At 30.9% G+C, this 16,520-nt stretch overlaps 2 protein-coding genes across 5 annotated transcripts in view; one reads left to right on the forward strand and one right to left on the reverse strand.

Annotated features, from left to right (window-relative positions):
• Positions 1-6,674, reverse strand: part of LOC129607466 (uncharacterized) — a 76,661-nt gene extending 69,987 nt beyond the window's left edge. Inside the window, exons 1-2 of the mRNA XM_055518495.1 lie at positions 6,610-6,674; positions 1,967-2,601 (exon numbers count right to left, since the gene is read on the reverse strand). Coding sequence (XP_055374470.1) covers positions 1,967-2,601; positions 6,610-6,674 — 700 coding nt within the window. The remainder of the gene's footprint in view (positions 1-1,966; positions 2,602-6,609) is intronic.
• LOC129607264 (signal transducer and activator of transcription B) overlaps positions 1-16,520 on the forward strand; it is a 72,426-nt gene that overhangs the window by 44,303 nt on the left and 11,603 nt on the right. The gene's annotated exons all lie outside the window — the stretch shown is intronic.

Consider the following 16,520-nt stretch of genomic DNA (forward strand, 5'->3'; position numbering starts at 1 on the left):
GTGCAGATCATACTGTCGAGATCCTCAGGCTTTCTAGGACGCGAAGGGACCCCGGGTCCCAGGAGATCGCTTACTAAATTTCGGAACCCCGCCCAATCAGCCCGCTTGCGTTTCCTAAAACTTAAGGAAGAATTCTTCCGAGCAACGAATTCAAATTATACATAGCGGTGGTTAGAAAAAGAATGGTGTTGCGATACTTTCTAATTCGTAACCAAGCGAGAAATAATTTGTGAGGCAATGGTTATATCTATAACCTCCTGCCTATTTTTAGTAAAGAAAGTGGGCTGTGAGCCTCTATTACATAGTGAAGTTAGTACTCAAGAAAAAATAAAAAAAAGTGAGTCATGTCTCATATTGGTATCCGAGCTCCCCAGATCACGTGATGTGCGTAGGCATCGCACCGTTCTGAGCCTACAGATACTCATTCCCGCTAGCCAAGTTTCCTGGAACAGGAACGTTCCACCAACGTTTAACATTTTAAGATGCATAACATTGTCGTTTGACAGATTCGCCCCACCCAGCATTTCTGCTTCTGATGAAAACGGTGTCTGGACAGACGACTTATGTTCGATGGCCGCGGCGGTTGTATTATGGAAGAGAACACATAATTATGGCTTTATCTGTGTCAATTTTAATCTCTTTGTCATCATTTTTTTGAAACCAGTTGTTTAGATTTGTCAAGTCGCTATTTATTTTGTCACAATATTCAGATACGTTATCAGCACAAACATAAATTAACGCACAATCTGCAAACAACACCAACTTAGAATTTCCAATAGTTCTTTCGTTGTCGTTTATGTGAATTAAAAATAGAAATATTTTGCTACAAAATATTTCTATCAAAAAATGTTCAGAATTAGTGTAGAATGAAATTGAATGAAGTTGGGTCAAACCAATGGTTTGTATTGTAGCAATTTTCCTTTCGATAATTCGTGAAAATACTGCTTACAGTCTAGTATATCTACCACACTATTAAAAATATTTTCATTCATATACAAAACTATTTCTAGGATTGCATATATTCAAGATGAACGATTTATGCAGTCTTTGAAATAAAGCAAAAATTAATTTAAACAGGACTTAACATAATGCTCAATTTTAAGGGTTAATTGCATGAGTTAGGCAAAATATTTGTATTTTTTAAAGTCACCGAATTTACCGTTAACTTTTTGCGTTTATAGAAATTTGAAAAAGCTTACGGTTTCGTCAAAATAACATATAAAGTGTCAAAAATTCAAATTTTACAAATTTCGTGAACAGATGACTTGAGAGGGGTGGAGATGGAAAAAAATTTTCTAACGAAATAAACTATTTATTAGTATCTAAAAGCTCCTACAAACTGGGGTCTTCCCAGTTTAAACCGTGTAAAGCAAATCTGATGAATTTTTTCTGGACCGCTTCAATTCTTGTGGAGTGACCAAACTTGACATGCATATTCAAGATTGGAGCGAACCAATGACATATACAAAGATTTTAATATGTATGGATTATTGAATTCTTTACCACATCTCTTTACAAAAGCGTTTCACAAGCATTGAATTGGCTTTGTTAATTATGGTATTATAATGAGACCTAAAAGTCAACTTGTCATCGAAGATAACACCCAAATCCCGAAAAGAATTGACTCTGTTTACTGACTTCTCACTTATACAAAATCGGAACAGATTTACGTGTATAACTAACTATTGCACATTTACTAACATTAAGAAGAAGGTTATTGTGGCTGCACCAAGCCGAAAAAGAAAAGATGTCATCTTGCAATTTAACGGAATCCTCAGGGCAGCAAATGATTTTGAAGATTTTCATATCATCAGCCTAAATCATAATTTCACTATGATTAATGATAGAAAGAACATCATTTATCGCTATAATAAACAATAAAGGACCTAAATGACTACCTGAAGAATCCCAGAATTAGCAACAAACGGATTTGAGGTGCAGAATCTGAATGAGACATAGTACTTACGATCCAATAAATAGGATTTAATCCAATCCAACAAATTTGAAGGGAAACCAAATTTGCTCAATTTATATAAAATCACACTATGTGGTAATAGGCCAAATGCTTTTGACAAATCTGTGTAAATGACATCTGTTTGAAAACCGGACTCCGTCGCATTTAAATAAAAGGAAATCGCATCCACTAAATTACTTGTAGTAGACCGTTTTTTAACAAAACCGTGCTGATTTGGCACTAATCGACGTGAACATTGGTCATAAATGAAATCAAAGATCATTAGTTCAAATAATTTAGGAATGGACGATAACTTGGCAATTGTCCGATAATTAGTCACATCATTTTTAAGTCCATTTTTATGTACAGCTCTAATAAAGGACTCCTTCCAAAACTGTGGGAAATGACCACGAGAAAGTGAATGAGTAAATAAAATAGATAGGGGACCTGCTAAATAGAGAGAACAATTTTTGAGTATCACTTTAGGCACATTATCAGGCCAAGGAGAACAATCTGCGTCAAGCATTTCCAAATATTTTTTTACTCGAAAAACTGAAAAATCTATTGATGAAATTGGCAATATTGGAAAGGTATGTAAACGACTAAAATTATTGCAATCAACTTCAAAAATATTACTACCATAAGAGCTGGAAAAAAATTCACGAAAGAAGTTTGTGATATCAAATGAGTTATTAAACGCGACGCCCATATAATTCATAAAAGATGGATATTGATCGCATTTTCTTTTTTAATTAACGAAATTTCTACTAACGAAAAAATACTAACCATCTAGTTAAGATCTAAGTTTGAAAAAAGAGAGCTGAAGCCGATTGAAAGGAGATAATTATTTAAAGCCATAAAGTTAGTTTTAGAAAAGTTAAATTTGTAATTTGCTTCCAACAAAATTTCAGTTTTATTTTCATAAAAGTAAGAACAGCAAATTTGTGGGTGATAGTTATCAATTTTGACTAAAGGTAAGTTATCAATTTTGACTAAAGGTAAACTACAATCATGAGAGATTAGATTACACCAGTCAGAAGTAAAAACTAAATCCAATTGCTTATTCTAATAATTTAGTTATTGAAATTTGTTGAAGGCCGTTAGCGTTACAGCTGTCAATTAGAACTGCTTCGGAATCATTTACTATTTGATTAGGAATTAAGTAACATTCCTCATCATCAGGGATCCAAAAAATATTTGGAAGATTAAAATCCCCAAATAATAATACTTCATCAGCTGAATTCATGTGAGAAATAATATAATCAATAGCTAGGCATAGATTCTCATAGACATTAAAAGCAGAATTTGTTTGAATTAAACATTAAATAAATAAACATGTTCACGGAAAGACGGACGGATGGATAGAGTGAAACTAATAAGCACTTTTTTCAAAAATTTTTTGCAAAAGTGCTAAAAATCGCAAGTGTTGCAAATCTGTAAAAAAAAGGTAAAATTAATCAAAAACATTTAATCATTCAATTCGTATACAAAAAAGAATGACTAATAACAAAATCCAAAGTTGTTAACAATGCGAATTTTCGCTTATATTTTTGAAAGCACTTGCATACCAATATGTAATATCAATGTGATTTGAATATCAATTTAAATTGATTAAGTTATTTTTGAAATGAATGTATTTTTACTGAAAAAGCAATGACACTTGTTGGACTACAAAGCATGAACGTTAATCATACAAAAACCATTTAATTCAACTTGAAAAGTTGTTTTTAATCTTTTTTTCAAATAAATAATTTTATGAATGTTTGGGGCACAGTCGGTTAATATATCCGATTTTTCCTACAATTTCTCTTATATGCGTATGAGCTCTTAAATTACGATAAAGTATAAAAATGTGTAAAACCAATGTTTTTTTTGTTAACAAAGGAACTCTTCTTTTACGCGAGTTACATATATTCAAAAAAATTTCTTACTGTATATTTTTTACTGTATATGCAAAAATATTTCTTTAAAGTTTCGCAGAATTTCTTATTAAAATACTTAGTCACATGTTCAATGTGTTTTGCAATACGAATTTTATATCTTATAAGACAAGTATGTGTAATAAAAATTACAGGAATTTTAAATATGTTTTCAATTCGTAAAATTTTTATATTCTTATCACTTATAAGAGAAGATGTCCTTCAGAAAATTTTTTAATAATGTTGTAAAGTATAGTTAATTGTGATGTCTAGCCAATATTTTTCACGAAATGCAATAAACTAAATTTTTGATTGCTGTCAATATAATATTCAATATAATATTCCTTCACAATTTTTAATAATTTATAAAAACAAGTTCAGTTGAATTGAGACGAGTTATAACAACAGAGGGTTTATCTCGGCAGATGGCTTCATACTTTTATGTTAAAAACAGATTTCTTAGAATTTTCATACAAAATAGTTCTCCATTCCCAAATTACCTAAAATTTTTTTATAAATGTTAAATACCTAAGTTTATATTCAATAACTCGAAGTGGAAGGCGGGAAAGTAAAATATCATCTATATATTTTGGTTTTTTAAGTCGATGCTAGTGAACTTTGCATCGAGAAATATTTAAAATTATGGAAATTGTCTTCCATTATCTTTATATTTAACACTCCAATTAAATAAGATAAAGTAAATTACTATTTTTTAAAAGAATTTAAAAAAAAAATCAATTTAAACAATTTAAATATTTTACTAAGAATGTATAAACTTTCGCGATTAAACGTTTTTCTTATAATTACAAAAAGAAAATTTCATTTTCATAAGCATTACTTTTGTATTAATAAATAAAAGTGACCTTTCAGTTTAAAAGGTCAAAGCACTTTTTTACTACTATATAATTTCTTGCAAAATCATAAATATTCAGCAAGCACAAGCTACAGTGTATTGAGCTTAAGTGTATAACAACGATAATATTTTTCGTTTTTGATGATAACATAAATTTTCAGATAGATTGGATTTTTTTTTTCAATTAATTTGCAATTGACTGAAAAATCCCCTTCTTCTCAATTAATTATTTCGCTATTTTTTATTTAATGCCATTGAGAAGAGATAAAATTTAAGCAATAATTGTTAAATATAAGACAACAGTGAATCAATCAATTTTACAGTTTTCATGCACAAAATATGAAGGTAACAATAAAGAACAGAAAGGTGTATGCAATAGTATTAAAATTTTTTCAATGGTTGCCAGTTAGCCTTAATATTTTTGCTATCAAATTTATTAGAAATTTTGTCTATGTCAATAATAACGAAATGCGGTTCGCAAGTAAATTTTATTCATGATTTTTTTTCAAGTTTAAAAAATCTGTTTATTCCCAAGTAAGAATGGCATTATAAATGGAAAATTTCAACTTCTATTGTAGTGCATGGAAAATTTTGCACTGCATAAATTGAAATTACTAACAAAAACTTGCGTACCATCCCTGAGCTCAACAACTCAATGATTGATGTATTTGTATTTTTAAGTATGATCTCTTACGCCTTAAGCACATATAACAAGTGACTCCACGACAAGATAGATTTTAAAAAACAAAACAAAGTTAAGAAAACAAAAACAAAAAATGAAAATCTTTTAAATTTTGCTAAACTGCGAACAACTCGTTATTGGTTTTACAATCAAAAGCAATTTAAAAAATCTAATGTGGTAAGGGTAATAAACGACAGCAATAGGTATTATCTAGTTGACCGAAAATGTTTCTGAAAATTATGAAAATGCCTTTTAAACACTTTTTTCCAATTTTAAGGACGCTAGTGAACTCTTAATTACCATAACCAGAAAAATGTTAATTTGTTATGTTCTCAGTAGAGTTTCGCTTTGTGTTATCGGAATTCCTTGTTCTGTGAATTCGTAATTCTAAAATCGGTCCCAAGTTCGGAGCCTCCAAATTGAAATATTAAATTTCAGTCGGCATGCAGAAAGATCTAGTTCTTAGAGGTTTATATGTCCTAAAAATTTGTCTATTCGTAACACAGCCGAAATAAACTCATATATAAACTTTTTAACAAAATCGGTTCAGCCGGACTAGCGTCCACACACAGACCGACAGACAGATAATCCCACAGAAAGACAGACGAATAGATCTCTATAAAAATAGTTATTTACGCATTCCTATTGCGCATGCAGAAATGCGTTTCACCGAAAACTCAATATATGCAAAATTGGTTGTCATTACACAACCTCCTTATTGTGTGCAGCTTCATTCCCATACTGCTTGGAAAACATTATTAATTAAGTACAAATTTAAATTTGTAAACTTAAAATTCTGTTCACTTCAACCTGTTTTGAATTATTAAACAAAATTTTTAAATTTTATTCTTAGTAAATGTAGTGTTGAAATTGAATTTAAGGATTTAGAAATTTTTTCAGTCATACAATTTAGGGACTTAATACATATTTAAATCCAAAATGAGGCTATATTTAGTCATCATCAGGTTAGAGAAAACATTTAGGAATTTCCTTTATATGTGCACATTAGAAGATGCTTCATATATATTGGCAATATACCGGAGAATTGTCAAAATAGTTCTTTTAGATACATACTTATAATTGCATGAGTTTTTCTTATTGAAAAAATGTTTTTTTCGTAGTAAAAAACCAAAAATAAACAGAAATAAAATTAATTAAACAAACTAAACCATTAGTGACTTTATTTGCATGTTTCTATTACCTGCTTGCAACATAATTAAAAATCTTTGTACCTGGTGCAACTTTATATGTGCATTGATATGTCATTAGCCGCTCTTTCCTATAAAAATCGGTTGTGTTTGTTAATAAATGCAAACTTTCTGTGTAGTATTCAATGATTCTTTCTGACTGTTTTTCCACCCAAATTAATATTGAAAAAATTTCTATATTTTTAATTATTCTTATTTTTTATCTAAACTTTTTATTTAAAATCAAAATTCTTATAGAAAAACAATTGAAAAAAAAGAAAAGTAATTTAAAATTTTTATTGGGATGAAAAAAAAATAAAAAATCGATAAAAAATGAAAGTGCTGAATTATAAAAGAAACTATTGAGGTTATAGGCAACAAGGTCGTGGATTGATAAATATAAAAGTAAAGACAACAATAACAATGTATAAACAAATTGCATGAAAATATTAAACAAAATCAGTGAAATAGCTCCACAATATTTATTTAAATTACAAAAAAAGCTAACAAGTAGTCAAGTATAGTGCCACTCTGGTGTTTCACCTTTCTATACACTTTTTTCCCCTTCTGTTTTATCATTATTGTGTGCATAATGTGGGAGTATTTTATTAAAATTTAAAATATAAATTTTTTATTTATAATTTTTGTTTATAAATAAATTGTAAAAAATTGTATAATAAGAAAAAAAACCCTCTTTTTTCAATTTTAATCTATTTCAACTCGATTATATTTCAAGAAGCACGAAATTTTTTAAAACACGTTATGCTGCAAAATTTAGTGAAAAATCACATGGTGAAATGAAAACTTTCATATCACTAGAAATCGATAATCTTGATTTTTGTGTTTGATTTTTGAACAAGAAAACAAGAAATATGGTAGAAATTTTCTTGTAAAAAAAACAATAAATATTTGAATTGCTATCTTGCAGTTGCAAAATATTTTTCTTTTATTTTAATTTTCAATTAGATTTTATGCAGTGTCCAATAAGAGACACTGTCATAGGTCCGATTTTTATTTTTTTAATGGTGAACTATTTGCCTTTAGTTTTATAGAAATTTCGATAAGTTTAAAGGTTTGGAGGATCTGGCGACGAATATAGGTATTTTCCTAATTTAAAGGTGTAGGAAAGTGCAAAAAACGTTTTGCAATTTACATTACTTATTAATGACTAAAATCTACTAAAACTTTGGGTTCGTGCAGTCTACCTCTTTGATGGCTAAGAAATTAATTTTTTAATTTTTTTTAAGGATTATAGAATTTTATTGGACAATAACTTTTACAGGTAAAAGGTAAAAATGCCCCTCTACAATAGTAGAAAGAAATTAGACAAATAGATTTCTAAACACGGTCTGTACTTGTGTTTAAATTTCAAATTTCTTATTTAAAATGTATAAAAATTTTGTAAGCAAACGGCTGAACGTACAAACGGACTGACACAGTGAAATTAATAACTATATTTTAAAAAGGCCTTTATTGAAATATTTAAATTTTTTGAAAATAATTAAAATATTAATCAATTAATTTTCATTAATTTATTATAAAATAATTAGAAATGGTAGTTACAAAACTTGATTGTAAACATATCATTATATCAAATTTTCTTAACATTCAAAAATAGTACTGCTAAGTTTGATGTACATGTACAATCATCTGTTGGAATTGTTTGACAGAAAAAGTCAAACTCCATTCGATTTACATTGAGTGAAATCCGTGTACGCGGTGTGATATCTAAGTCATAGAATTTAATGGAAGCCTAAGTTTTTTTCTCCTTTTTTCACTACTAGCATAAGGCCAGTTTCTAGGTAGGTGCCTAGCCTGTCGTAGTTTTTTATATTAAATATTTAAGATTATTGAAAAATTTACTGCTTTTATTTTTCTTGGTTTTTCAAAAATTTAATGTGGAGACGCATCAAATTTTTTAGTAAAATATCAATCGTAAAAATTATATTTTTAGTAAAATATCAATCGTATAAAAGGTTTGATATTGGACATTATTTTACATTTTGTAAAAACCATATACATATGTGCTTAATTCATGAATTTATTCAATTCACTGAAAACATAACATTGAAGTGTAGTTTCATTCAGAAACTTTGATAACCAGAATGTATTGAGTCTTACTCCGTCGCTGACTGATCGTATTTAAAACAAGAGGATTCCCCATGGTCGAAACGTGTTACTAAATAATGAAGTGCTTTTCGGATGCAATTCAATACACTTTCTAGCCACCAAACTTCCAATGTTTTTCATTTTAAAATCATGTTTTTATTCTATATTTGTGACACATTTTTAATGACAAAATATTTCATGCAAAACATTTATGAATAATAATGCCACAAAGTGGTATTAAACTCAGAATGATCGATCACAGCTTATTTCTTTAACTAAATTCGACATTTAAAACGGGGACATCTAAAATATTACTTGCGGATGAATGTAATTGCTTGCAAGTCACTCAAATAGTTGTAATTTTAATATTTCTTTTGAATCAAAAGTATACAAAAGTTTTCTCTAAAGCAATTTTGTGCAATTATTTTTTGTAATACTTGAAGAATAAAGCGCGTTTATGTTTTTTGGCACGCAAAATAAAAAGAAAAACGTTTTTCTTAATCTTTTGATTTTTGGGCTTAATTTTCATTATTAACCATTTTGAAAATGTAAATACTCGTATTATGTTTTGAGTTTCATGATCGAAGGTTCATTAGTAAAAATAAATAATTAAAAAATTGGATAATACTTCTTAGAGTAATAAATTAAATTAGTGAGCATTTAAAACTTTAAAAAAATGTTAGAAAATTCAGTCGGAAGTAATTTAAATTTATGATTATTAAAAAAATATTTTAATATAATTTTTAAAATTTTTAAAATTTTGAAAATTATCAAACATAATAGCCTTAAATTATTAAAATTGTAATATGTATTTCAAATATAGTTTCAAATATTACAATTTTAATGATTTTAATTTCGTTTCAAAAATTTTTGAGCATTACGTCTTCTTAACCTTCCTTAGGCCTCTTCATTTTTACTTCTGATTTTAAATTTTTATATTTTTTTTTTTTTTAAAGATAAGCAATTTTTTGTGTTCTTTTTTAATTGCTTACAAAAATATTATGAGAAGAACATAGATATTTTAATTATGATGAAATAAAATTTTATAAATGTAGCATTTACAAATATTAGCATTTTAGCAAGAAAATTTCTAATATTATTAAAATTTTATGAAATTCTTTAAACATATTTTTGGTTCAATTGTTCTATATGCAACATTTTTGGTATTGTTATTCATATTACGTTTTTCTTCAAGTATATTCGTAGAATATAATAAATAAAACTTCATTTATAATGCTATTTTTTTGTCGGAAAGAGTTCAATAAGTGATATGTTTGGAATTGTTTTAAATTGAGACAGTGATGTCCAACACTTTCAAAACTAATTTAACCATATGTCAAAAAACATTAGTCATATAGTTACTGCATTCTCGCATACGTGAATATTACAATTAGCGCATTATATTCGTATAGAATATAGTTCATAAAAGTGGTGCAATACAATTGAACTCTGAAAAAAAATAACAAATTTATTAATTTCAATTGATTCATTATGTATGTTTTGAATGTTACATATTACCATATTTGGAAGCTATTTTCAAAAATACATTTAATTTTCAATAAGAATTACGACAACTTCCATACTTAGTATAAAAAAATATAATTAAAATAATGATAATATATAAATTTAATTTAACATATAATTTAGAAAACGTATATAACCTATACATATATATGTATGTGCGAGGTTGCAAAATAATCTGAAACCTAATTTCACTATAACAATTTCCTTGTATTTGCTTGAAAGAAATCAAATTGATTAGTTTTTATTTATGTAAATTTATTTTTTTACAGGTAATTTTCAGGGAAAATAGGTGTGCTATGTAATTACTTTAAATATAATTAAGTAATTTATTATCCACAGAAGCTTTAATTAACATTTATTATCATTGTAAGTAATTTTAATTTTAAAAATTAATTGAGACCGACTAATAAGTTGCGTATTTCTACATAATAAATAAGGAAAAACAAATGTGAAATTACTATTATTTGTCAAAAACCAAAAAAAATCTTATTTAATTTATTTAATAGATAATGAGCTCATTCTCATGGATTTTATTGTAATTGCAAAATTACGACAAAAATTAGCTAGTTAAATTAAATTAAATTAATTACTTAAAAGCTGCTAGTCACTATATAGTTTTGTGTTTTTGATTATAATATATGAGAAATGCAAATGCATTTTAATGTAATAAATTTAATTAATTAGTATAAGGAATTTAATAACATAAATACTTTACAGATTAAATTAATTAATCAATAACTCGAAAATTATGCCTTTGCGCGGAATATATCGAAGAGGTAAAAAATTCTATTAATACTCGTATCATAATTTTTATAGACAGATTATTGCAACATTGAATGCATTATTTGAAATTAAATTTGGAATTTTACTTATTCATTATTAAAATTGATTGCACACTTCGTATGCATTTAAGTTTTTCTAAGAGTTTTCCTAAAATTCTTGCATTTCCTTAACTTTCTAAAGTTCTCGTTTACTGCTGAAGTTCCTGAAATTTTCAAAATACGTTGTTATTTCTTCATTAATACGTAATATATACCTTAACATACATATATAATTTTTTGCCAAGGTAGGGGGTCGTGCAAAATTTTAAAAAATTTTCCATCTCTTGCCAAGGTAGGGGGTCGTTTTTAAAAAATTTTCGATTTTTTGCCAAGGTAGGGGGTCGTGCAAAATTTTAAAAAATTTTCGATTTTTTGCCAAGGTAGGGGGTCGTGCAAAATTTTAAAAAATTTTCGATTTTTTGCCAAGGTAAGGGGTCGTGCAAAATTTTAAAAAATTTTCGATTTTTTGCCAAGGTAGGGGGTCGTGCAAAATTCTAAAAAATTTTCGATTTTTTGCCAAGGTAGGGGGTAGTGCAAAATTTTAAAAAATTTTCGATTTTTTGCCAAGGTAGGGGGTCGTGCAAAATTTTAAAAAATTTTCGATTTTTTGCCAAGGTAGCGGGTCGTGCAAAATTTTAAAAAATTTTCGATTTTTTTTTTGCCAAGGTCGTGCAAGGGGATCGTGCACGACCTTGGCACGATTTTTTGCCAAGGTAAATATATACCTTAATGTCTTAATTATTTCATATATGATATACATAAATTTGCATTATAAAAGTGGTATGTATTGAAAATTAAAATATTTCTACAAAATTTCTTTTTCTTTCTTGCTTCTATATTTAAAATCGAAACCAAAATCGTTATAATCATCCTAAAATAAATTTGAAATATATGTACATGTACACAAATATCTAGAGAATTTCTAGCTTTACTAGAGAAACTTTTTCCCGAGCAATATTTTTGTACTGATTCCGAGAAATGTTGTTATTCAAATAGAGAAAACAATTAAAACTACGACCTACAACTGAGTCATATTTTTGTTTGACATTTTTTAATTGACATATAATTTTTTTAATAAGTAAACTGAAGAGATTATTGAACTGAAGAGTTATTGAAGAGGACCATAGTTGGAAATTAAAAAAAAATGAATTAAGATGATTTCTCGATTTCCGATAAAAATATTTTTTTTTTTTTTAAATTAAATGTAGAACGTGAAAAATTCCACTTTTATTGTAAAAACCATAATTCTCACGTTAATATCGCCAAAATGAAAATGAATGCGTGTTAAATTTTGATTTCCCTGCCATGACAACCCTTTTCTATATAATTTTTATTTTTTTTTTTGTGAATGGGGGAACATGTATTGTATTTATTACTTCCATTAATACATGAAAAAAAGGCAAAATGAAAATAAGGAAAAAAAAATTTCTACGAGGCAAGATGAACTTTTTTTAACTGGAAATCGTGCTTGTAACTGAAAACAAAAAAAAATTTAAATGAACAAAGGAAACTTTCAAATAAATTGAACAGTTATAATGCTTAATAAAATTGGGGTAAAAGGTGATAAATGTCAAGCGATAATGAAATTTAAATGAAATAAAATTGAAGGTGTAAATAGGTTACCAGTTGGATTTATACACATATATTATGTATACATTAAATTGGAATAAATTTAAATTGAGTTTATAATTTAAGGTACAAGTAACATTGTATATAGTGGATTGATTAATAAATTAAAAATTTTAACAATAATTCTATAACTAATATGGATGTATGTTTTGTGACGTACATACTTATCTGCATACATACATAATAACATATGGTTATAAGTAAATATTCTGGCTAAAGCATATTTTTTACATAATGTAGCGTAGATTCGTAGATTCGTAGCGTAAGTTTTACGTAACGTTTTCGTAGCGAAATAACGAGATACGAGAAATTTCTGAACGTGAAAAATTATAAAAGCCCAATTATTTTTCTAAAACTAATATACACATATGTTGTGTATTTAAAAATTACGAAGTTAACACTTAGCACGTATCCTACGTTTTGAAAAGCTTACTTAACTAGAGTTATATTAGGAATTTAGGCAAAATTTACTTAAAAAATCTTCTGTATTTTTTTTGTTCCGGTATTTGTGTGAATTGTTTTTGAGTTCGGCTTTCAGGGGCATTGAGCTGATTCGCATATATTGTGTTGCCGTTTGTGACATCACCAGAGTGTGAGTGATATAATGCTTTATAGCTTCATTGATCACTCTGTGTATGAATTGTACCTTCTCTGTCACAATAGTTGACCTTTGGGTGTTAATTTTTGTTTGCTCATACATGACAACAGTATTGTTAGGTTAGGTAAGGTTGTCGCGGCTCCCCGAAGGGTGCACATAGGTCAGCTAGGCCCGTTGTAGTACCGCCGGATCTCTTCACTTCCGCTCCTCATCTGAACCAGCTCGAACCCCTCAAAAATCGATTCAAATTCCTAACGCTTACATTCGCTAAGTCCGTAGGGTGCCCGAAGAAGTAAGACCCAAGGAATCTCTGCCTGGAGTTCGCCAGTGCCGGACATGAGCATAGAAGGTGGGTCACGGTTTTCTCTTCCCCTTCGTCACAGCAGCCCCTACAAAGATCGCTTGCGGAGCAGCCCATTCTCCTTGCATGTTCGCCAATCAGACAATGGCCCGCCAGGACTCCTACTACAGCACTGATATCCTTCCGCTTGAGAGAGATCAGATCTCTTGTGCTTCGCAAATCCAGCTTTGGCCACGAATTCCTTGTCGTGTTACAGGTTGCTCCATTAGCCCATCTAAGGTTGGTGCACTCCACTTCCTGGTTGCGCAGCAGTAGCCCAAGGGTTCTTAGAGGCATGCCTAAGTTCTCATTTACAGGAGGAACCCCCAGAGTAGTTCCATGCTTCGCAAGCTTGTCCGCCTCGCAGTTCCGCGGAATCCCACTGTGTCCGGAGACTCAGACCAAGTTTATTTCGAACTGTCCCGCCATCTTGTTGAGAGACGACCTGCAGTCCTGGACAGTTCTAGACGTGGAGACCTCAGAGCCCAGTGCCCTTATCGCAGCCTAGTTGTCAGTGAAAATACTGACGCCACCAGCCGATACGAGATTGCAATCAAGCCAGCGCAGAGCCTCCCCAATTGCGACCACCTCGACCTGAAATACCGTGACTTCAATAATGCTTTTACGACGTAAATTTTACAAAGTATCAAATTCCAAAAAATTTAGTAAAAGCTCTTGACATTGTACACTTTTCCTAAATGCGTTTTATACGTAGTAGCGACGTAAAATAAAAGTAAATCATGTATCGAAAAAATCGAACACGCTTTTCTTATACCTTGTCATATAAATGTTGCGATAAATAACCAATTAAATAAATTAGCATTTATTTTCAGCAATAAAGTGCTAGTTATTAAGTTTTTTTCCTAAAATCCAGTATTAAAAAGGTAATATTTTTAATGACTTGGTAACATTTGTTAAAAATTAACATTTGCAAAGAGCTTTAAATTGAACTTTTCAAACAAACGTCAAAGTATGTAATAATATTGTAAAAATTGTATTCCAAAATGTACGAAAAGCTTTAGTAATTTTTTTTACAATGTAAGATATTGAAAGCTCTGAGACCGTACTACAATCGTATTAATACCGTATTCAAATCTTTGCAGCATTATTGAAGTCACGGATCCAATACAATGATCCGGCAGACGGAAGGAGAGCTCAACATCTAATTGCTCAGAACAAACTTCCCCACCCACCCTGACATCGAGTTTGGATCTCTCCGTGTAAAAATGGACCGATCCGTCGTTAGCAAATCTATCAAGCTTCTCGTGAATGAGAGCATCAAGGGAACATAATCAATTGCCCCCACAGCATGTCTACAGTCCACAAAAATGGAAGCATGCTCCCTAGGGGTACAAGACCACTGAGATGCGGCATATTTAATGGCGGCAGATGGAAGAGAATCTCGAGAGCCTGAGTAACGGTAGAGCGTAATACCCCACCAATACACATCATCGCCATTCTTTGAATTTTGCTCAGCCTGAAGTTCTCACCTGCGTGGAGCGTTGGCTACCACACTCGGCCTCACCACTGCGATGTATAGCCAATAAACCGTGCTTGGTTTCAGGCCCCACCTCTTTCCGACGGCCTTCTTACATAAGTAAAGCGCAATAGTTGCCCTCCTTATATTTCCTACTAAAAATAACCAGTTCCGTCTTTTGTGGGTTAATAGCCAGCTCACAGCCGGCCAGAAACGAAGCCCGGGGCTCTCTGCATCAGACAATTTAGGGCATAAAGGTGCTTTCCAGACAGTCAAGTCATTAGCGCAAGCTATCACCTTGTAGCCCTCCTCCTTCAGGCATACAAGTAATTGATTATTTACGAGTTTCCTGAGAAGAGGAGAGCTTCTCATGATCCCCCAGAGCTAGCCCCGACTGTTCTGCCTGACAGCATGTTGCGTATCAGAGCAACCAGAGAGCCATGAATCGAGAGCCCCGACAACGCCTGAGTGATAGCCAGAAAGGCAGCCATTGTATGCTCCCCGCAGTTCGGAGGGGAGGATCCAAATTATTGTGACGGAGATGTAAGTCTTGGATTAAGGTTACTCCTTATGTATAAGTCCATCAACTTTTCCAATATTTTTAATAGAAAAGACGTTAAACTGACAGGTCTAAGATGCTTAGGGCAGCTGTGAGAACTTCTCCCAGCCTTAGGGATGAAGACCACCTTAGCAAAATTCCACGTTCTTGGAAGCATGAGTTCTCAGTGATCACTGCTTCTGCGTAGGACCCGCCCAAATGACTATTCGGAGCAGCTGCAGAGACCCCGAAGCGGAATTGGTCCAGGAGCCATCAAGTAGCTTAGCACGGCTGGGTCACTTACCAAGACCCGCCCAAGAAACTCTATCGAGGAAGACTTCTGAGCCTTCCTCAAATCCTTCTTGTACTTTCTCAGGTCATCTCTATAAGTGCACCAATCAGATGGTGCCCTGATGAACTAAGCCTTGTTAAACTGAGTTCTACGTTTTTTACGAAGGGCTTTTAACCCATCGGACCACCATTGTGGTTTCCTGTTGCCTTTTATCCGAGTCAAAGAGCACGCTTCCCTAGAGACGCCATTTATGGCCCCAGTAAGTGTGCAGACCATACTGTCGAGGTCTGAAGGGACCTCGGGTCCAAGGAGATCGCTTAGCGAGTCTCGGAACCTTGGCTAATCAGTCCGCCAACGGTTCCTAAAGGTCAGAGGAGAATTCTGCCGAGCAACGAATTCAAATTATACATAGCGATGGTCAGAAAAGAAATGCTCTTGCGATACTTTTAAATTCGCAACCAAGCCAAAAATAATATGTGAGGCAATAGTTATGTCTATAACTTCCTGCTTATTTTGAGTAACGAAAGTGGGCTCTGAGCCTTTATTACATAGTGTGAGGCTAGTACTCAAGAAAATCAAAAAGTGATTCACCTCTAG

This window comes from Condylostylus longicornis, unplaced genomic scaffold (genome assembly GCF_029603195.1).
Source record: "Condylostylus longicornis isolate FDR11 unplaced genomic scaffold, ASM2960319v2 ptg000027l, whole genome shotgun sequence".
NCBI lineage: Eukaryota > Metazoa > Arthropoda > Insecta > Diptera > Dolichopodidae > Condylostylus > Condylostylus longicornis.